Raw genomic sequence first — 23,623 nt, forward strand, 5'->3', positions numbered from 1 at the left:
AAGATGTTCGCTCCTCGGATCCAGCGCCGTATGTTCTCGGCTTCCACCAGGAACGTAAGTCTTCTCTCGCTTTACTCCTCTTTGCTCTTTTGGGCTTCTTGATCTGGGTACACCCCATTGGATTGAACCGAGATCTGACCTTACTCTTTCCCTGTAGCTTTCCAAGGTTACGGTCCTTGGTGCTGCTGGCGGCATTGGCCAGCCGCTCTCGCTCCTCCTGAAGATGAACCCTCGTGTTACCGAGCTGGCTCTCTACGATATCCGCGGCGGACCTGGTACGTTGAAGCAAATTCCTTTCCCATAGCATCCTCATCCCTCATCCCTCTGCCGTACCAAAGAATCCATTCTTTTGCCCTCGCTTCTTCCGTGACTTTTCCCTGACAACCCTTCTAGGCGTCGCTGCCGACATCTCCCACGTCAACACCAAGTCTACCGTCAAGGGCTATAATCCCACCCCCACCGGCCTGGCCCAGGCCCTCAAGGGCTCGGACATCATCCTGATCCCCGCCGGCGTCCCCCGCAAGCCTGGCATGACCCGTGACGACCTCTTCAACACCAACGCCTCTATCGTGCGCGACCTCGCCAAGGCCGCCGCCGAGGCCGCCCCGGAGGCCAACCTCCTCATCATTGCCAACCCCGTCAACTCCACCGTCCCCATCTGCGCTGAGGTCTACAAGGCCCGCGGCGTCTACAACCCCAAGCGCCTCTTCGGCGTCACCACCCTCGACGTCGTCCGCGCCTCGCGCTTCGTCTCCGAGATCAAGGGCACCGACCCCAAGGACGAGGAGATCACCGTCGTCGGCGGCCACTCCGGCGTCACCATCGTGCCGCTCTTCAGCCAGTCCAAGCACCCGGACCTCTCCGCCAACGCCGAGCTCGTCAACCGCGTCCAGTTCGGCGGCGACGAGGTCGTCAAGGCCAAGGACGGCGCCGGCTCCGCCACCCTCTCCATGGCCATGGCCGGCGCCCGCATGGCCGACTCGCTCCTCCGCGCCTCCCAGGGCGAGAAGGGCGTCGTCGAGCCCACCTTCGTCGACTCGCCCCTCTACAAGGACCAGGGCATCGACTTCTTCTCGTCCCGCGTCGAGCTCGGCCCCAACGGCGTCGAGAAGATCCTCCCTGTCGGCGAGGTGGACGCCCACGAGCAGAAGCTCCTCGAGGCCTGCTTCGGCGACCTCAAGAAGAACATTGAGAAGGGTGTCGCTTTCGTCGCTGCCAACCCCCCCATGTAAAAAAAAGAAGAAGAAAAAATCATTCAGTCGGCGTTAGTTAGCGGCTTGTGTCGTTCCACGCTGCGTGAGGGCTCTGGGACCCGACTGACTCTACCGGGCCTTGGCATTCCAAGAGCTGGATGATGGGCCGATGGGGGGGTCAGTCGATGGTAATGGGATTGAGGCGTCTGAAGAGATTTAACTGCTTTAATTTCCTGCTGGCCCTCATGTTGGTACCGACTCTTTTGAGCTTCTCCCACTGTATAATAATACTGCTCCAAATACACGACGAAATTCCCTCTTGCTATGTTCTTCGCTTTTTCATCGTATCTGCTCCCCTTTCGTCCCTTGTTCTTCCAAATCTTCGACCTGTGACCACGTCCCCAAGTCTGTTGCTACCTTAGCCACTGAACGATACAACGATGCCGTGGATTTGGTCACGCCAGGGGACATCGACAGGAAATTAAAAAAACGGAGGTAATTTATGTCAAATCTATCTCTCTAACATGTTTACCAGTGACATCTATCATACACCCCAGAAAAACAAAGGCAGCCCTAAAGGCCCTCTACCGCCCTGGCTGACCCCCCTGCCGCAAGGCCTGTAATTGCTGCTTCCTTGCCTCGATCTTCCGCTCCAGCTCCTCGATCTTCTCGGCTTCCTTCCGATCCTCCTCCTCAGCAAGCCTCCTCGCCTCCTCCTCCTTCCGGGCCTTCTCCCGCTCAAGCTGGTCGGCCCGGCGGAGGGCGATATCTCTTGGCCGGAAGTCGGAGAAGAGCCATTTGAGAACAACCTCGATGGCCCAGCACGCCGCATAGTCCAAGAGCATGACCGTCGTCATGGTCGTCTTGAACTCGGCGGTGAAGGGCACCAGCTTCATCTGCTGGTTGATCTCGGGCACGAGCTCCATCGAGCACGAGAACGCGAGGGCCGTCACGCCGACGATGCCGTAGAACATGCCGCGGTTCTCCGAGAGCGACTCGCGGAACGGGCGGCCCTGGTAGTTGATCGCGAAGGTGCTGATCTGCTGGATGAGCTGGAGGAGGTAGACGGCGCTGTTGAGGAGGCTGGGAGAGAACTCGGCCTCCAGGTCGACATCATCCGAGCGACTGTGGGGAATGTCATGTCAGCAAATCGGTATTCCAAAGAAGAAGAAAAAGAAACGCCCGCCACCATGGGTAAAGGGCTACACATACGGCGCAAGACGGTCGCAGAACCTGGCGACGTAAATCAGGGTCCCGACGTGAACGGCAAACTGGCCAAGAATGGAGCCAATAATGTAAAAGTTGAAAATGTGAGGCTGCGGTCGCTCCTTGGAAAGGCCCTCGACGACGCGAGCGCGAGACAGCGACAGGAAACAAACGCTCATCAGAACGCCACTGATGGTGTACTGGCCGTCGCCGAACTTGATGCCCTCGAGGTACAGGACGCTGAGGCTGTAGGCGGAAATCAGGCAGTTCAGAGCCAGGATCTTGTACATCTGGATGGTGGCAACCAACGTGCACCGTCCCTGGCGGATGATGTTTGGCACGGCGATGACGTTGCGGAGCTTGCTCGTGAAAGGCGCCGCCACGGATGCGTCGCCGAGCTTCAGGGTCGGGGGCTCGTTGTCGTCGGCAAGCTCGCTTTCCAGCATAGAGGTCGTCATCTTGTCGGCGAGCGAAGAGGCGTTCTTCTGGGCCTGGGCGAGTCGTCTCGCGTCCCTGGGGTCCTGGTTCAGAAGCTGCTGCGCGCCGGGCGACGTGACGGTCTCCATGTCGTGGCCTAGCGATTTGGCGTATTGCTCGGGAGTGACGTTCTTCTTCTTTGCCTCGCGTTCGATGGCCTTCTGGTAATGGGGGTTGTTAGGCGCAGGCGGGAAGAGATGGGCGATCATGACGGGCACAGGAGGCGCTGGCTGGTTGAAGCGAGCCATCAGATCGACCTGCTTTTGGTATACTTCCTTCATCTTCGTGTTCCGGGAGTGTTCCGCAATGCGGACAAGATCCTCCTGGGTTCCGTTGAGAAGAGCAACACCGATATGGGCTTGCTTGAGCGCGCCGACGTCGTTGGTTCCGTCACCGGCCATCAAAGTGTAGTAGCCCATGTCCTTGAGTCCGAGCAGGATGTCTTCCTTCTGCTTCGGCGACACACGGGCGTAGACCCAGGTGTGTCGAAGTAGCGAGTTCCATGCGGGTTGGCCCTTGAACTTGGCCAGGGCGTAACCGGTCACGCAGAGATCCTTGGACTTGATAATCTCCGGGTCGATAGGCTTGGACGGATCCACGGGAATGTTGACTTGGTCGTCGACGCTACGCCAGACAAGCTGATGTGCGGCATCGGCGTCTTCCGGAGCGTCGAGAATCAACACGTCGCGATCCACAATCTCGACATCGCGCGCCACATACACGGCGGTGAGGGGGTTGTCTCCAGTGATCATGACAACGCGATGGCTGCTTTCGTTGAGCATTTGGACCGCCTGTTTAGCGTCTTCCTTGAGGGGACAGGAGAGGATGAGGAAACCAGCAAAGGTCAAGTCGGCCTCTACCTTTTCCCGCTTCAGGTCGTTGATTCTGGACGCCGCAAGTTCACCATCCGTGGTGAGCTGCTTGTAGGCCAGCGCAAGAACACGGGATCCGCGGCGGGTGAAGAACTTGTAGGTCTCCTCGTAGTTCGCCGGCACAGTGGCAAGCATCTTCATGATGGTCTCGGGTGCTCCCTTGACACCGGCAAAGGTGCCACGGAGCTTCTTCCCGGTCCTGTCCAAGCCGTTGACGGTCGCAACAGAGCTCTGTCGTTTCAAGGCGGAGGAGAATTGGAAGCGACGCTTGACCTGAACGGTGCCATCAATTCCCGTGGCAGCCACCGTAGCGGGCTTGGCCCTAAGCGTATCATTGTTCCCGAGCATCCACCCCAGGGAGGCCAGGGTAGCCTTCTCCATGGGATCGCCGACAATTTCGCCGTCGTCCAGTTTCACGAGAGCATGGGCCGATGCCAGCACCAAAGTGGTCTCGAGGCCGATCTGTTTGACAGGTGTCAGGTGGGAATGGGCGCCATCGGATTCCCGAGGGGTATCGGTTCCCGAGTGGCCCAGACCTAGACCGGCAATGCCCTCGACAACCAGATCCTCGCCGGTCAGGGTGCCCGTCTTGTCGAAGCAGGCGACGTCGATGCGCCCGGCAAAGGGAATGCGGAACGGTTCAGTGCAGAAAATGGCCAGTTTCGCCAGAGCGGCCAGACTAGTGTTGACGGCCAGACTCAGCTCCATGGGCAGTTCGGGCGGCACGACGCTCGTGACGATCAAAATGCAGTCGAGGAGGAGCTTGGAGCGCTTGCGGTCTTTCCGGACACCCTCGTCCCAGACGTACCACGAGGCGGCGATGGCAAAGATGAGGAGGAAGAGAATGAAGAAAAGAGCCTCGGCATTGCCGGCAGAGACACGTTCGGTCGAGTAGATCATGGTCCGGACGAGGCTCCCCTGGGATGTCTCGAAGCCGGTCTTGTGAACAATGGCCATGGCGCCGTTGTCGGGAGGAGGAGGAACCCCGGAAGCCAGCTTGGGCTTAGGCTCGTCCGGGTTACCGTGCGTGACCTGGAGGACCTTGGTGCCGCCCCAGAGGAAGGCGTTCTTGTCCAGGCCCTCGGGCTCTATGGGGGTATCTGCGGGGCGCAGCTGGATAGATTCCTTCAAGAGCGGGGTGCTCTCTCCCGACAGCATGGCTTCGTTGACAATGGCCGTACCCTCGACGAGCAGCATGTCGCAGGCAACGCCACTGTCCTCCTTTGTGCGTCCGACTGAGACGAGATCGCCGGGCAGAAGCTTGTCGCTCATGATTTCGGTCCATTTCCCAGCGCGATAGGCATAGATCTCATAGGGCTTGATGCTCATGCTGCGGAATTCGTTGAGGGTGCGCTGGCGTTGCCAAACGACGGTGCTCTCAAAGGTGACGAGCATGAAGAGGGTGAAGAGAGAGTAGTACCAGTACTCGTCAAGCATCCAAAGACCGACACAGAACACTTGGAAGACAAAGAAGGGGGCAACAGCATGTTCCTTGAAGAGCTCGGTGAAGGTGGGCACGGGAATATCGAAGGTGTTCGTGCCATAATGTTCTTCCAGCCTGGTCGCTTCAGCCTGGGTGGTCAGGCCCTTGGACTTTTGGTATTTGCCAATGTTGGGTTTCGGCTCGGCATCGATGTCGTAGGTAAGTGTGCGGAAACACTGATCTGCCGGGTCGTACAGAAAGCGTCTCTTCTGGAAAAGGAACGAGATGTTTGTCTTGCCGCCAACCTAGAAAGAGAAAGAGACCTCGAAGTGTCAGTGTCATGGTCATTGCGGCCCTGGTCACATCAGACAGGTCGTGGGGTGGCGTAACGAAATACAGAGAGGGGACGGAGGGCAGTTTGGAGGGGAAGGGGCTCCAACACGGACCTGGTCGCGGATGATTTCACAAACATCGGCAGTCCCCGCGTTAGCGATAGGCACAACCTTGATCAGCTCGGCGTCTTGGATGGATTTGGCTCGCGAAGCTGTGAAGAGGGTCTGAAGGTTGACGCTCCAGTGGGTGCACAACCAAGCGAGGGTTTGAAGCGTGACGATGGAGGCGATCCAGACGAAAGTCCATTCTTCGGAAGAGATGTGTTTCTCGTACAGCTCGGCCGTCAGATAGTAACGTAGGAAGACGGGCCAGATAATGGCGAAAGGCCACACGTAGGTGTGGAGGTAGAGGGGCAAGGGCTTCCAAAGCTCGGCGGCCTTGACCTGGGGGTTATCGACGAGGGGCGCCATGACCGGCGAGACCCTAGTGGAGAGGGCAGAGACAGGCAGGCAGGAGAGCAGGAGAGCAGCAGAGCAGCAGAGGGATGGAAAGTGGGAATAGGAGGAATAGGAAAAGAAAGAGAGAAATGGAATCAGCGGACGTTGAGCTGAGGCAAGTCGCCACTCATTGGGAAAGGCCAGACGCGCAGGGATGGGTGCGTTTGATGTCCTCTCCTCGTCCAGATATGTGTTCTGGAGGGGGACGTAATGGTAGGTCTGAGGTCTGCAGAACGGAGATGAAAGCCGTCCAGTTGGTGATGTGTCCAAGTGTCTTCGTATTACTTCTGGGTTTTTCCACCCCCGATTGCAGTTGAAAATCCAATGACGGGCCAATGCGAAATCCATTGTGATTACGTATATGGATGTACCTACCCGGCTTAGGTAATGCTGTGGGGACTCGGGGCTAAGGTATCCATTTAGTATTTCAACTTGGTAATAAGTATACGCACTGATTGCGATCTCATCTCATTTAACTCCCAGGCTTGGCTTAAGCCACCGTGGGGCGGTGTTGCCACGCCCGACCTGTTAACGGCTTCACCTGGGATACCTAGGTACCTACACTACGAAGGACCGACACACCGAACTTTACCATCAAAAGACTCAAAAATTCGCTTTCTACGCCCGTTCCATCATATGAGGCAAAAAATGAATAGCAAAATCATCCACCTTAACGGTCGGAGGAGAAATAAACCCGGGACAAATTCCAGCGCGATATCTAGACGCAAAGGGACGCAGCGCCGGCAATGTACAGGAACTCGAAGTCCTGTCGAAAGGTCATGTAGTGTAGATATGAATAATGATCATGATATGTCGCTCTTCATGTCCACGCCTCGGAGACACTTGTCGCGCACAGTCAAGTGATGATCGCCACTTGGCGACAGTATACAACATCCCCCGACGGACGGCGGACAGCGGACGGCGGACAGCGGACGGAAATATAAACACGAAACCCGCAAAAGGAACCAGACACAGGCCGATCGTCAGATCTTTATCAGTAAATCCCCGAGAAGGAAACCCCGACGAGGGTGGCGGCGACGACCATGGCAAGCGGCGCGCGCCACGGCACAGCGGCGCTTTGCGGGTCAACGCCCGTAGTATCCAAGCCCAAGTACCAAGCGCCCACGTCGGTCAGGTCTCCGGCGTTGTTCAGAAAGGGGGCGTTGGGGCCGACGTTGCTCTCGGCCGACCGGAAGGCGCCGAAGTAGGAGTAGCCGCCGATTTCATCGAGACGGTCCATGTACTCGAGGGACATGTTGAAGAATTGCTGGGTTGGTTCCAGTTCTTGGTGGGCGTAGGCGTATTCGGTAACCCAGATGGAGGTGTTGGGGAAGCTGCAGTAGGCGTGCGTGATGAGCATGGGGGAGAGCTTAGGGTAGTAGAAATGTAGAAAGAGAGGGCGAAAGGGGAGATTGAAACGTACTGAAATACCCGTTCGCCGATATGACTGGCAAAGCCTTCAAAATTATCATACCAATGCACAGGAAGGAAGTCGTAGGTGCAATTGGTCCGGCTGTTGCCAGAGCTAACGAGTTCGGAGCAGTGGTCGAGGAATTCGTGCAACCAGACGAGACCGGCGGGGGCGCCCGTCATGGCGGGCAGGCCGACCTGGATGCCCATCTCCTGCAGCGGCACGAAATTGGCGACCCAGGCGCGCGCGGCGTCGCGGGGGGGGATGCCGCTGCCGCCCGAGTGGTCGATGTCGGGCTCGTTGAAGCCCATGACGCGCGTGATGTTCCTGCCGTCCTCGATGAGGCGCGCCACGCGGTCGCGGAACGAGGTGTCCTGGAGGTTGTCGCGGTCGACGCCCCACATCATGGGGATGAACTCGAACTCCTCCTGCGAGAGGTCGGCGAAGGCCGGGCTCGGGTCGACGCCATAGTTGTAGTACCAGGACAGCTGGGACCCGGACTGCGTCCAGACCTGGTTGTCCTCCGGGTAGTCTGCGTTGGGCGTGAAGCAGAGGCCGCGCTTGGGATTGCGCTGGGCGGTGACGGCGAGGGGGAAAAGAAGGGACGACGTCGCGACGAGGCGAAGGATCTGGGCGGGGAGAAGCATAATACAATAATAGTAATAATAATAATAATATGTACAATAAATAAATAAATAAATGCCAGGTAGGAATTTAGCGGGTAAGACGTGAGACAAGGAGGGCCAAGGTCGAAAAAAATGAAAGTGTCCGTATTCCGTAACTAGATCCGGGGGACCCTCAGTGTGGGCGCGAATGGAGGCAAGTACGCAAGGCTGGCAACAAGAGAACGTCGGTAAACTCAAGGAGCGTGGAGTGCTATGCGAAAAAGATCAATTGAAGGAATTGAGGGTGAGGCGACGGACGAGGAGGATGGGAGGGGAGGTAGGGGGAAGGGAAGAGGAGAAAGCGAAAGAGAGAGACCAGGGCAGGGAGAAGCCACCGACACAATAGTATGGAGCATTCGAAGCAGCACAGGTAAAGAGGCAGGCGGAAGCGAAGAAATGCGCGACGGGAGACTCGAGCTCTCGGCGATGGGGTTCTCCATGCGAATACGCGTACGACGTTGGTGCCGAGCCCTGGGCTAGTCTCTGTGGTGCATGGACAAGGCGGACCATTGGTTTTTCGGCTTGGAAAAGAGCTTCTTGGCCTCGTATACTGTACGTCCGTAGTGCAGCAGGCCCTCCTGAGTAAGCTTGTACCGTACCTACGTAAGGTGCCTCAGTTCCTACCTACCTTAGGTAGTGAGCTCAGTTACGGCAAAAGTACCTAGGCACTTCAAACGTCCAGGTTATTATATCCCCTATAGACGAGCATTTACCAGAGGCACAGTTAGCTATAGTTACTTTACTTGCATAGTAATGGTTAAGCTAAGGTATAGTATCGCGGTCCAGAAGTCAAGTACCTGATAGTTAAGTCGGACCTTTGGATTAGCAGAATAATAAGGGATTCAATGGGGAGACCTCACGTTTCAATATCGAGACCTCACACGTGACATTCTAGTGGGGCCATGACGCCACCGCCAAGATGCATATGTACCGCACCTATTTTGTATGTACACATTATGTAAATAATCGTAGGTAACATAGTAACCAACTCAATCTCAACACTCAATCCCAATACTCAAATCTTAATACTTATCTCGAAGCCGTAGGCGGTTATTTTATATAGGATATCGTGTAGGATATCGTGACTTATTATTATGGTGTTTTAGGCGGTTAGATTCAGAGTTACGGTGTGGGAAGTGATACGTTAAGGTTTACGATGTCGCCTGCGATTTTCTACATAAAGTGTACATACAAAATAGGTGCGGTACATATATATCTTAGCGGCGGGTTCATAGCCCCTGTAAAATGTCACGTTTGAGGTCTCGATATTGAAACGTGAGGTCTCCCCATTGAGTCCCAATAATAATAGGTCGTTTTCTCCTTTTCTTAAACAAACAAAGTAAAGATAGAAATCCGCCTCCCTTACATAAGCTACTCTTTTGGGAACCTGTCGTGGTACCTACAGGTACCTCATGTCACCAGTACATCGGTCCCTGCAGGCCATATCAGCAGAGATAAGGACATTGAGGTAAAGGTCGTGATTACCTTATATTGCACAGACCTTCCTCGGGGTGGAATAACCTAATGGCCGAGTACCTCTTTGGGCACAGAAGGTGGATATGCGTAGGATTGTCGGGCATTAATTTTGCCTCCTACAACCACACGTTTTACAACGTTTTTACGGCTTCAATTCAATTGATTTGGAACCTCTCAACCTGACCGTTCCTATCGTACCTATCCTTGTACGGTTACGCTGTATTCGACACTTACCACCCTACCTTACCTCAGGGTATAAGGACCTTCATTCAACCTTCGCCATTCATCCTCGATCCTAGCTCAACAACTCCACGTCCATGATCCGCATACGCCAATGACTCCATATGCCGTATGACTTTCAGTCAAGTCACAAGCATAATCGCCCTTTTCAATCACTTCCTTTGTTCTTCATGCTCTCAGGCCTCTTCCACGTTCCACGTCCGCCGAGATGTCTTCTCAAAGAGTGTTCTCAAGCGTCTCCCTCGTATGGCGTAGGGGCTTTGTGAGCTGACGCAGTTGTCCGCTTTCGGCGAGGAACAAAGGCCTAATGGGATGGGTGGAATGTTCGGATTCCCCAAATCCCTTTCGGACCTTTCCTTTCTTCTCGTGCAGCTTCACTTCTTTGTCCATCCTTGCCCACCATCCTGGGGACGAGCAAGTCCACAAAAGATGTTCTATTCTTCGAACATGCACCGGACAAGCCTCGGACATATGCGTCTCAGCCACGGATCAGAAGAACTCAGGTTTCAGCAACCTGATATACCCGACATCATCCAAACCGAAGAAGATGGTCGGTTCAATGTTAGCTCCTCTCTTTTCCCTCTCATCTTCCCTGGTTTCGTTGCAGACGTCTTCAACGGCCTCGACTCCTAGCCGCACCCACCCGCTGCAACACTCCAGTTCTTCGTCTTCGGCTCTGCATAAGTTGCTGCTTTGTTTTCTTGCTCTCAGCACACCATGGACCCGATTCCCGACACCCACGTGTCGCACAAGATGACCGTGGACGAGGCTCGCCAGCTTCTCGGCATGAACAATAACGGCGTCCTCAACTGGTGTCCCAATGCCTTCCGAGCCGGCCCCTGGGATCCCGGCGTAGACAGCAATCATCCCTGGCAACACAAGGATGTAGAAGTCTTCCTCCGTCATCTTGGCTACGGCAGGCTGTATCCCATGCCCGAAATACTCGACGACGCCAAAGCCACCGCCGAGGGAGACCGCTGGCGCCGCGAAGTCTCCGACGCCTACGTCGAATACGGTCGAATGTTCCGCTTCGGGATGGATCGCATCCATCACGTTCTTAGCCAGGAGCATCTCCTGTCCGATGACGACCACGAAGCTGTCCTGCGCGAGGCTTGGACCTCCGTTTCCCAATCCGCCATGTACGCAGACCTCTTCGGCAGCTGCGCTATCTCGGAAGATTCCGCGCAGGGCTACCGCTTCTATCTCGAACAATACCGCGACTGCGAGCTGGTCCGCGATTTTGGTCCCGGCTCCAACGACATGAAGCTGACCCTGCCTCGCACCATCTTCGACATGAAGCCGGCCAAGGCCAAGGTCCAAGCTGACATCATAGCCCCGCAACGTCTGGCCCTGCAAGTCCCCGGCATCAACGTGAAGTCACTCTCACGCCGCGGCCTGCTCCTCATGTTCATGCTCAAACGCTACAACGCCACCCCCGCCTCCTTTGCCATCCCCGACTGGGAAGCCAACCATATCGGCCGGTCGTCCAGGTTGATCGTGGGCCCCTACTGCGACGCCCGCTTCATGGCCTTCCCCAGTCAGACCATGTCGTACGAGCAAAAGTACGGCGAACGCCTCAGAAGCGCCCTGAAAATACCCGATCTGAAGCCCTCCGACTGGCTCCATTGGGCCCACGGAAAGTATTGGCACGGCTGTGATATACAGAACCCCACCGCAGCGGAGGCGCTGTCTCCTGTTTTCAAGGACTTGCGCCAGCTGGGACGCATTTTCGGCTGGGGCGATGGCCTTTTGATTCTCCAGTCGCAGGGTCTCATCCTTCGCTACCTCCACGCCGTCGGCCGGTTGCTGCTGCAGAAACAGGCCGCGTCCGGTTCGTTCCCTACCGAAAGGATTGAGCCCTTGACCGAGGAAGAGTCTAAACACGATCCCCTCCTCATCGGCTATGAGCCTCCACCGGAAGACGTCTGGGACTCCGAAGACACCGTGCGTGTGGTCGATGTCGACGAGTACATCGTCAATATTCCCCTAGCACTGCCCGAGCTCGAATCCCGCACTGTTTTCCAGACCGTGGGCCACATCCCTGTCCACATGTCTAAGAAGGGTTCACCATGCGAAGCACTGGCTCGCGTTTTCGGCTCGCATCTGGAACAGATCACGGACAACCCTCTGATGCTCAAGCGCCTCGTCCGTGAACACTTCGGCTGCCACTACGGCCACGTACCTCAGCTGCGGACCAAGAGCAGCAAAGCCAAAAAGGGCAAATCGGGAGAGAAGAAGACTGTTCAGGGCCAACAAAAGACCCAGGAGGGTGGTCCAACAGGAGAGGACAACAATGACGACGACGACGACGACGACCGTGAGAGACAAGAACGCACGAAACGTCAGCTGCCACACCTCTACAGCACCGACCTAGCCGCCAAGTCGAGGCTCGTCGACGACGTGCTCAGACGATTCATCACGCTCCTCGTATACAGCGTGGAAATGCCCTGCGTACTAGTGGACCTGCGGGACATGGTGGAAAAGGAAGCAACCAAGCACGGTTTTCCATATGCAAAATGGGCGGATCCCCGTTCGACATTCCCGAAAAGTCTCCAGGATGCGATTGTGCGCTTCTTATTCCACGCTCGCTGGTTCCAGGACATGCTGCTCACGGCGCTCCTGTACCGGGGCTTCTTCCACGGGTCGTGGTCGGTCCGGGACTACTTCGAGCGGAGCCCTTCCAACGAGGCCCTGCGCGCCATGGTCACCGAGAGCAAGGAGAAGAGCCCGTGGGCGCTGCCCCGGGGACTCGCCCACTTTAACCGCCTGGGCCAGCTGGATTTCCGCATCGTCAAGGATGCCGAGGATCCCCTGGCCGCCGAGATGCATCGGAGCCTGGACATGGTGGCCAACGGGCACCTGCATCGCTTCATCCACCTGCACATCATCGTCGAGGAGTTCAGCCAGCACTGCTCCACGCTGTCGCGCCGGGATCTGGAGTCCAGCTACCGGTGCTACCCCGTCGCCAACATCACCATCTTGCTGAAGACGCTGACCCGGGCGACGCGGGAGTTCAACCTGATCATGCCGTTTCAGAAAGCCATTGATGAGATTCGAGCGGATCCCGTGAAGGTGCGGCGGATGCAGGAGAGCACCGGGTTTGGCCGGTTCGTCCTCCACCACGACGACTTTCCTTTTGAGCGCCACGTCGATCCGGCGGCTTGCCGGGACCTCAGGTGGTTGTTTGGCGTGCGCTACGCCAACGATCCGAAGACCTTTGTTACCGTCGAGGAGGCCAAATCTCGGATGGGGAACTTCTGGACGGGGATCCACAGCTGGGTGTCCGGCTTGGGCGAAAACTCGCCCCGCTACTTTGCCGCGTCGCTGGGCGAGGCGCTCAGCGGCCAGGTTCAGGAAGAAGAAACGGACGAAGATGACGAAAAGGAAACGGACGACGGCCGGGCCCAAAGCGGCGAAAAAGACAAGCAGGCGGAAAATGAGCAACCGGCCGAAAAAGACCAGCAAGGCCAAGGAGAGGCGGCAGAACCCAGCGGAGACGACGCCGTCCTCACCATAACCTCGGAAGGCTGCGGTCCCATCTCCACGCTGAATCCTCGATGGGTTGCGCTCGAGGAGCCCCAGGATACGTCCTCCGGCAAGGCGGCCACGTCTCCCACGGCGGCGAGGTCAGCCATGGAAGAAATCCTCGACGCCAACAAGAAGTGGATCCTCAACCGATACCGCGACACCACTCCGGCCCCCTTCGTCCTGGAGGGCGGCGTCGAAAAAGGGTTCGGGACGCAGGCGGGCGGAGCGAAATCCGGGACCAAGGGCTCCAAATTCGGCACGGAAGACTGGGAGACGATCGAGATGACGTTCGGCGGGCGCAAGGGCCAGATTCGCTGGCACGACTGGCTCCGGGTGACGACGGGGCTGGGGCTCGGGGTGGAGCCGATCGGCGGGTCGGCGTTCAAGTTCAGCTGGACGGCGAGCAGCCTCATCCCGAAGGAGAGGCTCGGGTCGACGAGCGTGGTGCTGCATAGCCAGCATGGCAAGGATACGGCGGTGTCGCTGCGGCCGACGAAGGTGAAGGAGTTTGTGAATGCGTTGGAGAGGTTTATGCACATTAACCTGCGCGTCATTACGCGGTTTTATGGGCCGAATCCGCTGCGGCAGGTCGCGACGCAGCAGCAGGGTAGTGCAGCTGGTGGTGATGCTGCGCAGGCGGGTCTGGCGATGGTGTGGGACTGGGACGATGAGGAGGAGGAGGAGGAGGAGGAGGACGATGAGGAGGAGGAGGAGGAATGGGAAGTGAGCGAGAGTGAGGCGTCGTCGAGTGATCTCTCCGAGGATGACCTGGCCGGGCATGTCCATGATGAACAGGACGTCGACGCTGAAAGCGATTCCGAAGTCGAGGTATCTCGGCCGGCGAAGAGAAACGTCGCTTCCGAACCCGAGGGTCGCCGACCTGTGAAGAAAGTCCGGTTCTCGTAGCCGCCAGAGGAAGCTTGGACTGGATTTGATGACGTTGGGGAGATGCGAGAGGCGGGTTATTGTGCCATTTATAAGATGGATTGCAAAGAAGATTGATATAGTTCCTGTTTAGATGAGCATCTGATGTTTCGACGGCGTCAATACAATATGAAGGTCTGTTTCCAAGCAAATGTCCGTCCACTCAGCTTTCATCGCAGAGTCAGTCATGTTAATTGTAAAATCCAAGCCTACCGTACCCTTCATGTTGCCATCATATGGTTCGTTGAAGACATTCAAAGTCAACCAAGCAACAGTTTGAACAGGCGGTGCAAGTAATGAAGATTGTATTATGTGATTATGAGGGCCTCTCCCCCTACCCGATAAAGAAAACACGAACAGAAAGAACCCAAAAGCCCAGACATGGTCGAAACCGAGCAAAGCAGTAGTGGAAGGGGGTATAGTGCTATATGCAAAACAAAACAACAAAAATCCAAGCGACAAACAGACGAGAAATCAAAACGAGAATCCATATTAGCCAAAAACCCACCATAGCCCGTCGTCCGTGTACCCTCAACTTTGTGTCTCCCGTCACTATTCATCCCAATTAGTATCCCGTAAAACATATTCTATCCGTGAAGAACACCAGCCGGTACCGAAACAAGGCCCCTGTATATATATACGTAGGAGAAAGTGGAAGGGAGTCTTCGCTGCCAGTTGAGTCGTCTCAACTCCGACTGGAGCAGTGAAAGCACAAAAAGAAGAAGAAAGAAAGAAAAAAAAAAGAAGAAAAGCGTCACCCAAGATCAAGATCAAAACAAGTTGGAAAGTCGAGTCCCGCATCGTAAAAGCACGGTATGGGGTACGGCTTCGAATGCCTGCCTTATAAGAACACCCCTCCGGTGTAGAAATGCGCCAGTACAAAGTACGGGGCAGCTGTGGTCGTGACCTCTTGAATTCTTGAGATGTACAGTAGCAAGGGGGTTCGACAATGCGGAGGAGACCTTGGCGGATCCAGACACGGCAAAAGTCGCACGGGAACGAGTCAAAGCAAAAGTGCCTGGATCGGTGGTGTGGGAGGGTCATGAATGACGGCGGTCTGGTGGAAGAGGGGAAAAGCAGACGCTGCCACACCATGGTAATTCGTGGACGCAAGGTCGGGAGAAGGCGATGTTGGCGGGCTGTTGGAAGGGACGGCGGCCGAAGAGCGGAATATCGGGCCCAAAACTTGCGGGATGGACGGCAAGTACCAAGCAGAGCCTAGTGACGTTCGTCCTTCAGTCTTCTGGGTTGAAAAGCTCCTCGTCTGTCCAAGATGTTGCCGGCCTTGCGATGAGGGACTGATGGACCGGTTGTCTGAGGAGGTGGTTTTTTGCTTCTTTTTTCCTTTTTTCTTTTTTTTTTGGTACCCTCCATGTCGAGATCACCCGATACCGCTCACCCCCTCCTCCCATGTCATCCACACCAACCCTAACCCACCAAGCCGCCCGGGGTTTGCGACGTTGCAGCCAGTCAGATGAGATCTGCACTGAGGGTGAAGGTGGGTGGGATGGCGGACTCGTGCCCGGAGAACACGAGGGGCCCGTAGGGGGACGGCGAACCGGATGCCGATGGGACGAAGCGTTGTCGTGTACACGTCTTCGTCTTTTTTGGCAAGATAAGAGATTTGGTTCCATAGTGTCCTGTTGAGCTGATCGGCGGTCGGGTTTGGGTGCTCTTCAAACAATAGCTGCTGAGGAGAGGGGGGTGAGAGAGAGTGGAGTGTGTGGGAGGGAGGATACCCCCGAGTACCCTCCCAAGTTACCCCCCGAGTACCCCCGAGTGACTCGAGGACGACGCCCGAACTGAAGACCCCACGGCCGATTACCGAATTTGGCCATAGTGGAGGTCTATGCTGAGTCCTGATTGGGCAGTCGCAGGACCGTGTAGAGGGCAGCTGACCACTGAGAGGACACCACCTTGGAGCGGTTAGCGCGCACAGACCACCCGACGCTCTCCCTCAAGGCAGGGGGGCAGGGCGACAGGGCGGCAGGGCCCTCAGCTCCCTATTCATCGGTGCGTGCTTCTTTTCCTCTTGCCTTCTTCGTGATCGCATTCCACTCTCCTGGTCGGCTGTGCCCGCTGCCGCTACAGCCTACGGCCGCTGCGCCCCGTCACCGTACCCGCCAGCCCCGTACAAGGGAGGGTGGGGGGGGGAGGCCCCATGGTGCGTGTGCGTATGATACGCCTCCGCGTATGACGTCGACGCGTGCATCGTCGGCATCGTCCCCGTGTCCCACCGCCCCCCCGTTGCTGTCGTGGTGGTGGCAGTGGTGGCGGCGGTGGTGGGCGTCGTCGTCTGCGTTTGGTGCTGGTGCTGAGGACCCAGGGGCGTCGCGCTGTGTGTTCCCGCCGTCCCGCCGTACGAGTGGTGAATTAGCGGCCCGTGCCGCGTGCTGTTGTTGTCGTTGCTGCTGTTGTTGCTATTGTTGTTGTTGTTGTACGTCGAGACGTCGGCCAGGGGCGCAGCTAGCCGGAGGGACGACTGGCGAGGCGAGGCGGATGTCATGGTTGGCGAGAGGACCCGCGCTGCTGCTGCTGCTGCTGCTGCGGTGGGGTACGTCGAGGTCGCGGGCCAGTGGTGGTGGGGGTTGCCGCTGAGAGACCGTAGCGAGGTGAGCCCGTCGTGCTGGTGATGGTGATGCGGGTGGTGCTGCTGCTGGGGCTGGTGATGCTGCATATGGGGATGCACCGCCGCGTAAGCATGGACGGGATCCGGAGTCGCCGCAGCCGGCGTCGGCAGCGTCGGATACGTGCTGACAGGCGCCGCCGGCGTCAACATCTGCGACGCCGCCGGGCTGGCGCTGTATTTGCCGATGATCTTCTTGAGCGCCGACTCGAGGATCTTCCAGGGGAACACCTTGACGTCCTTCTCGATGTTGCGCGGCTTGGGGTTCGGGAATGCCATGATGATCTTGAAAAACTCCTCCGACTCGGCCTTGGCCTTGCTGACCGTCTGCGGCCGGAACCCCTCCAGGTTGCGCCGGATGCGGTTCTTCTCCTCCACCGAGAACCGGTTGGGCGCCACCACGAGCTGCTCCAGCAGGTAGATCGTGTCCACCGACGTCACGTAGCACTCCTTCCGCTCCGCCCAGTAGATGCAGCTGATGCACACCGAGTTGGGCGGCCGCTCGTTCACGTTGACTGCGCGGAATGTCGCCGTCAGGTTCGACCCGGACTGCTTCTTGTTGAACATGACGATGCGGCGTCGGTTGGTCCACTCCTCCGGCGTCCAGTTCTTCGCCATGGTGTCCAGCTTGCCGACGAGGTTGAGCACCGCCTTGTTGGCGTACGAGCTGGAGCCCCATGACGGATACCCCGCGCCCTGGGTGCTGCTGCTCCCCGGGGAACTCTGGAGGGACGTCGTCCGCACCAGCGTCGGCGTGCTGGGCGTGGGCATGGGGAGGGGCGTCAGGCTGGGTCGGGAGATGGAGATGTGCGTGTGGTGCGTGTGGTGCGTGATGGGAGGTCCTGCTGTCCTGCCGTAGCCGGCCTGCCACGCGCCGCCGGCCGTTGGGGGGCGGAGGGGAGGTGGCGCCGCCGCCCGGGGGTAGTGGTGGTCCGCGAAGGAAGCCGTTCGATATGCGCTGAGCATGTTGCTGTTGTTGGTGCCGCTGCTGGTATCTTGGCCGAATGTGCTTCCGTACGGTGGAGGCGCAGGTTGTGACGGCGCGGTGGCAAAGTCGTATGTATTTGTAGACGGGTCGTAGCATCCCAGATGGGTGGTCACTGTCCCTGTCCTGGGGGAGGCTGCCTGTTGCGTTGGCTCAGGTGACTTGGAAGCTTTCCTCGTGATGTCGTCCGGAGGGGCACCGGGACCCCGACCCCCCACCGAAGGGTCCTGGTATAGAAAGTCGCCTGCTGCCGTCCGCGAGATCTCCTGCCCGTCGGGGCCCTCCAGCAGCACTGTTAGCGGCACGCTCTGGCTTTGGTATCCCGTGGTCAGGGGGTCCGGGGCCTCGCCCGTGAAAGTTATAGTGCACCCCGTGTGGTCACGGCTGCTTTTCACCGACTCCCCGGGCGCTTTATTCGTGCCGAAGACGAGATAGAAGTACGGCACCGGGCTGGTCATCGTGAGCAGGTCATCTTGCGAAGACAGCTTCACCACCACCTTTGTGCCTGCCAGGCCCGTGTTGGGATGGCATGACACGACACTCGGGCCCAGCGGCAGGTATTGTCCCAGGGCGCTGTTGGCAGCGAAAGCCTCTTGGTTCAGCTGGGCAGCGCTCAACTGTGTGCTGCCGTCGTGCTGTTCTGCGGAATAGGTTTGTGTAGGATACGGCGGGTAAGCAGCCTCCGGATAGTCACGAGTCGTGTCATACCCTGGAAAAATCGCTTTCAGTTCTGGCGATCTGTGCAAATGAGGGAAAATACATGTAAATAAAAGGAAAGGGGGAGCGAACATGGCATACCGTGAATTGGGCTAGGCTGTGGTTTCCCGTACTGGGACATGGGAAGGAGACCTTCTGGCGGAGAGGCACCGCGAAGGTCTCCGTTCGCCCTGGCCACTGCTTCTTCGTACTTGATAGCGATCGTTTCAGGCGAATCGAGCCCTTCTTCGCCGATGATAATTGGTCTTTGGGGGTGGTAATCAGGCTATGTGCTTTCGTCAGCGAGAGAAAAGCCACGGCTGTTTAACCTGTAGAAGACAGAACATGAAGGGATAAAACGGCCAGGATGACATTGGGGGGTACGAGGCCATGGACCATGGACAATGAATGCCTGGTTCCTTACCTCAAATGCCTTGTAAGAAGCACGCTCGTATTTCGATACAGCAGACATTCACGCTACTGGTGATAGGACCAACCTGGGGAAGGTAGTCCAAGATCGTGGGCCAAGGGGCTGCGAGTTAGACCGCCGTTTCGCGTGTAATGTTGCAGAAGGCGGCGTTGTGGAGCTGTCCGGCAAGACAGGGAGGCGGGGAGTGATATGGCGTCCGGTTTCAACGTGAGGAAGACTGTATCCCGAGTCAGTGATTGCTGACTCCCAGGAAGGGAGCACGTCTCCTGTGCCGTTGAGACGCAAAGACGCGTTGAAGTCACGCAGAACCACTGCTCATCCCCGGGAAAGGTAAGGTTTAAGACAACGTACTCGTCCTAGTTATCCGGAATGAAGTGGCCTATTGCCTGAGAAGCCTCGTTCACGCTAAGCAGGAGGAATGCGGAAGAGATGGCGAGGTATTATAGAGGCGGTCGTAGAGGTGAAGGAATCAACTCGTGCTTGCCCGAGGCTGGAGATGGTATGTTATGGCAATACGGACGGCCAATATTGTCCAAGAGTCCTGCGGATGAGATGGTTGACGGAGAAGCCCAGACAGAGTCAAGGCTCTTAAGCCGAACGAAAGTCCTTTGATCCGAGAACGGGCATCAGAGAGTTTAGTTCTCGAAGGGTATCATTGGTTAACTTGTCGAGCTGTGGCAATCCGAACAAATCTGAGAACGAAGAGGGCACACGACTACGCCCAGATTCCTGCGCGTCTTGCTGCTGGGCGAAATTTTCTTCTTTTACTGTGCTGTGGAATGTGTCAGTACAAGCAGGCATGAGCGAACATTCCAACAGAGAACTTGTGGAGCTGAAGGCTTCCCGGGTGGGGGAACCTCAACACGTTGACCAGGTTTTGTCTTGCTGGAAATCATTAAGCCGGGGGAAGGGCGTTCGCAGCTCGCACGGATGGATGGTTCCATGTGGGTGTCGTTTCGTTGAAAGAGGTTACGCACATACCCGTTCAGAGAGCCGGAGTTCCTCGTGGTTTGGGATCCAATCACAGAACCGACCAGACAAACGGTCACGATCCGGTTCGCAGTGTCCGGGAGAGTGGAGGCTGGAGGATTCGTTCGTCTGCACGTAGCCAACGAACCTGTTCGCACGAAAAGAGCTTGTCAGAAACAATCTTTTCCCCTCGAATGCCAGGACCCGTTGGTGATCCAGTAGTTCGCAGAGATATCGGGGGGCCGGGGAAAGGGGGGGGTCTTGGGAAAGCGAACAAGGCCAGAGTGAGAACGTCGGTAACAAAAAGAGATAGGTCAACAAAACGCCTGTGCTTGTTTGAGATAGATGGCTAGTGGCCAGGGAGGATTCAGGGAAGAAATAAGGGGGAAAACAAAAGAGAAGGGACTCGTGGGAACGTTTTGACTCTTGTTCCTGATTTTGTTTTGGGCTGCCACGGGGGGTAGAAAAGTAGAAATCGAGAAGAATGTTGATAAGAAGAGACAAGGGCAAGGTAGAGGGAGGCTGGAATCGAATTCCTTTTCTCCCTCCTTGTCTTCATAGAGGTAGGGCCGCGGTTTTCTTGACGTCTGGTGATTCAGATCATGTCATATCACCGATATGCCGAGAGGTCAAGTAAAGTAGGTCAAGGCAGGTCAAGTCGAGCATAAGATTTTCTTTTTTCTCTGCCGCACTGGCACTGGCATTACTTCCCGAGCGAAGCCAATAGCTGCTCCGGCGGCCGGAAATCTTAGCTCCCTTGCAGTAGCCCAACTTTTCTTTTTCTGCCCCCTCCCCCCCGTCGTTAGTTTGGGGGAAGGGTTGTCTTCTTTGGGGCTGGTCTGCTGCAGGTGACTCTTTGGGTAGATGGAGCCACCGGATGACATCAGTGGGGAAGGGGAACGGGGACTGGGGAGACGGGTGAGGGAGAAGGGGCAGTGAGTGGCTGGCAGGCAGGGATACGAAATGTTGTTGAGATGCAAGATTCCAGCAAAGTTACCCAGCAAAGTTACCCCTCGGATTTACATGTCTGTCTTAGACGGAAAATCTCCTAGGAAGAGATGCTCCCTAACATGCTCATGTGCCCCGCCGATTCAAGAGGTTACAGAGAGGGCCTTGCCGTCTTGGATCCAGAGGATAGATCCCAGATCGAACTTTTGATCGGTCCGGTAAACAGGAAAGACGGATGGTTGAGAGCGGGAGCTTTGCTGGGAGAGGGAAGACAGGACAATGATGGTATAGGAGGTAGTGATGCAGGGAGACTGGGGAGGAAATGATGCGGAGACGAGACCAGTGACAGGCCGATGGACAGAGGGAGAAAGGAAATGAAGGGAATAAGATGGGTTTCTTTTTTCCTTTTTTTAGGCCGAAAAAAATAAAATAAAAGGAAAATAAAGGAAAATAAAAGGAAAATAAAGGAAAATAAAGGAAAATAAAGGAAAATAAAGGAAAATAAAGGAAAATAAAGGAAAAACCAAAACAATAAAGAACGATATCTCAAGTGACTAAAGCCAACAGCAGGGAGAGAGACAGAAAACAGCAAGGAAAATCATAAAACTCACTCGACGGTAAGTCCTTGATGGATGATTTCGTGCTCTCACGACCATACGTACTTAGTAGAGATGGACCGGTGGGTGGTGTTAGTGGGTCACTGGAACTGGGCCTCAAGATGTTCTGGCGGCGAGGCGTGTGTATAAGGTAAAGCGATGAGGATGATGGCTGTCGAGAGGGGCGTTGATTTGGAGAAGGGCGAGGAGTGTCCGTAGCAGCCGTCTTGGAATTCCCGTTTCCTATGAACCACCCATTAGTCTGATTGGCCATAGATTCCTGGATACGCAACGCCTCGGTCCAATAAGAATGAGACGACTATTAGTGACTCGTGTGGTATGTGAGAGAGGTGAAAGGAAGTACGTATTCGTGCCGTGTAGGCGTATACTGGTGTATTCGTATGTATCGCTGGGGGAGCAGAGAGCAGCACAAGATGTGAATGTACCTTGCAGGTACAAGGTGCCAACAAGGTGCCAAGGGGTGTTCAGAGAAAGATATGTCGCCCGTCGCCCGTCACCAGAAAACCAAGTACTTCGTCTTCCGTATGTTGAAATTGTGATTTGAGTCAAAGTTGTTTCTCTGCTGCAAGTGAGTGCCGGCCGTCTGAACCCTTGCGAGCTTCCCGCTTGGAGGGGTTGAGAAACAGGACCCTCAAAGGAAGGAGGGCCGACGGGCGATGGGGTGAAACAGGCTGTAGGCAGTACCTTTTTGCTTGCTTTTTCTTTTCCTTTTTTTCTTCTTTTACTTCTTCCGTGTCTGGCGGTGGGAGCTGGGTCGGACAATGGACGAGATGGCTGTATATATGTACCGACTTCACTTCTGTGTAGATGTGGTATGCTGATGAAGAATGAAGGCGCTAGTAGAGAAACATGGAGCTGGATCTGGGGAAACGATAGGTAAAATAAAGAATTAGGAGCCAAATAATTTAAAACCACGGTCAAATCACAGAGATCTTTTGGGACGGGCAAGAACAGCAAGTGGTCGCAGATTTGAAATATAATCGCCCAGCCCTGAAAGCCAGAAAGCCAGGCGCGGTTGTACAAAATTCCACAGACGCACTGCGTCTGGGCTGGGCCAGGCTCCGAGGCGCATCTGCCAAATGACGATCTCGTCGTCGGCAGGACTGGGGTATGGGTATGGGTGAATGGTCGGAGGGGCCCAGATGGGAGATCTCGGGCGTAATTTTCGTTGCCCCCCCCCCCCCCCCCCCCCCCCCCCCCCCCCCTCCCTCTTTTTCCCTTTTTGTTTTTTAACCTCTCATACATATGCTATTGGGCCAGGGGCCCCCCTCCCTCAACGACTGCTTGCTGGATACTCAAGTCTTCCCTGTCGTCTGTAGTTGGTCAGCTGAGCTGCTGGTAGCGCAGGTGAGGCAACTGTGGCCCAGGGATGATCAGTGGATATCCCCCTCCCACTCCGGAATAGCGTGCCGGTGGGTGACTAGGGTGACCAGGGAGCCTGGATCACTATCGATCGGGTCAACTGTGGGCTGCATCCCGTCTGCCGGCCCCCCCCCTGCCGGCACTTCCAACACGACCGAAAATGGACTGTGGACACCACCATATACCATTGAAAGCCACTGCAGGACGCTTTTTATGCTCAACATGCCCTCAACAGGTTGGGAAGAAAAGGCTGGGGGGGGTTGACCAAGAGGCTCAGACGCTCAGGCGCTCAGATAATTACACTCTTCTCCCGAGTGCACGGCCCCAACTGCCGTGATCGACAAGAGCAGCTCAGGGGAGGTTGGCTTGGCCGGCGCGGTTCCGCCCAAGTCCCACCAAGTTTAGCATATCCCCGGCACGGCGACCTTGGGAGCATTAGTACGAAGTAGTTGACGGGAGGCACGTCAACGTCAAGACTCATCATACCGCTCCCCGCGTATAACCCGGTCTCTCGTACCTCGATCATAATAGAGGGACTAGAAGTTATTCCAGAGACTCGATCAGATCACCCCACGGCTTCCCTGCCGCTCATCGCGCAGCTTATCTATATTCTCCATTAGTAACTCCCCAGATAGGACTCGCACCATGTCATAACGGCAGCTGGCTCGCTGACACGGCATATCTAATACCCTAGGTAGTCACATAGTCACTAGACGGCAGGGGAAAGAAAATAGCAACAGAAACA

The 23,623-nt window shown here is 56.2% G+C and overlaps 5 protein-coding genes across 5 annotated transcripts; 2 read left to right on the forward strand and 3 right to left on the reverse strand.

Moving 5' to 3' along the window:
- Nucleotides 1-3: 3 nt before the first annotated feature.
- Nucleotides 4-1,232, forward strand: SODALDRAFT_362955 (malate dehydrogenase; the record flags this gene model as incomplete). Its single annotated transcript, XM_028614514.1, has 3 exons — nucleotides 4-54; nucleotides 158-275; nucleotides 394-1,232. The coding sequence occupies 3 exons, from the start codon at nucleotides 4-6 to the stop codon at nucleotides 1,230-1,232; spliced, it is 1,008 nt and encodes a 335-aa protein (XP_028463903.1).
- Nucleotides 1,233-1,777: 545 nt separating this feature from the next.
- SODALDRAFT_352917 (ATPase) lies at nucleotides 1,778-5,974 on the reverse strand (the record flags this gene model as incomplete). Its single annotated transcript, XM_028613617.1, has 3 exons — nucleotides 1,778-2,318; nucleotides 2,406-5,476; nucleotides 5,618-5,974. 3 exons carry the CDS (start codon nucleotides 5,972-5,974, stop codon nucleotides 1,778-1,780), a joined length of 3,969 nt encoding a protein of 1,322 aa, XP_028463904.1.
- Nucleotides 5,975-6,995: 1,021 nt separating this feature from the next.
- Nucleotides 6,996-8,059, reverse strand: SODALDRAFT_320546 (hypothetical protein; the record flags this gene model as incomplete). Its single annotated transcript, XM_028609547.1, has 2 exons — nucleotides 6,996-7,335; nucleotides 7,425-8,059. The coding sequence occupies 2 exons, from the start codon at nucleotides 8,057-8,059 to the stop codon at nucleotides 6,996-6,998; spliced, it is 975 nt and encodes a 324-aa protein (XP_028463905.1).
- Nucleotides 8,060-10,285: 2,226 nt separating this feature from the next.
- SODALDRAFT_57878 (hypothetical protein) lies at nucleotides 10,286-14,424 on the forward strand. The gene is made up of 2 exons (XM_028615499.1): nucleotides 10,286-11,737; nucleotides 12,041-14,424. Exons 1-2 carry the CDS (start codon nucleotides 10,511-10,513, stop codon nucleotides 14,225-14,227), a joined length of 3,414 nt encoding a protein of 1,137 aa, XP_028463906.1. The 5' UTR covers nucleotides 10,286-10,510; the 3' UTR covers nucleotides 14,228-14,424.
- Nucleotides 14,425-16,337: 1,913 nt separating this feature from the next.
- On the reverse strand, nucleotides 16,338-19,024 carry SODALDRAFT_337250 (hypothetical protein; the record flags this gene model as incomplete). The annotated part of the gene is made up of 3 exons (XM_028612663.1): nucleotides 16,338-18,565; nucleotides 18,655-18,838; nucleotides 18,977-19,024. The coding sequence occupies 3 exons, from the start codon at nucleotides 19,022-19,024 to the stop codon at nucleotides 16,338-16,340; spliced, it is 2,460 nt and encodes an 819-aa protein (XP_028463907.1).
- Nucleotides 19,025-23,623: the final 4,599 nt, after the last annotated feature.

The sequence above is a fragment of the Sodiomyces alkalinus genome (assembly GCF_003711515.1).
Source record: "Sodiomyces alkalinus F11 unplaced genomic scaffold SODALscaffold_10, whole genome shotgun sequence".
Taxonomy (NCBI): Eukaryota; Fungi; Ascomycota; class Sordariomycetes; order Glomerellales; family Plectosphaerellaceae; genus Sodiomyces; species Sodiomyces alkalinus.

What these genes read in the sequence shown, in the direction of transcription:
- SODALDRAFT_57878 (XM_028615499.1), top strand. Translation starts at nt 10,511, where the DNA reads ATGGACCCGATTCCCGACACCCACGTGTCGCACAAGATGACCGTGGAC. An exon ending in TCTGGGACTCCGAAGACACC is followed by an intron (nt 11,738 to 12,040) that starts GTGCGTGTGGTC and finishes AAGACTGTTCAG; the next exon opens with GGCCAACAAAAGACCCAGGA.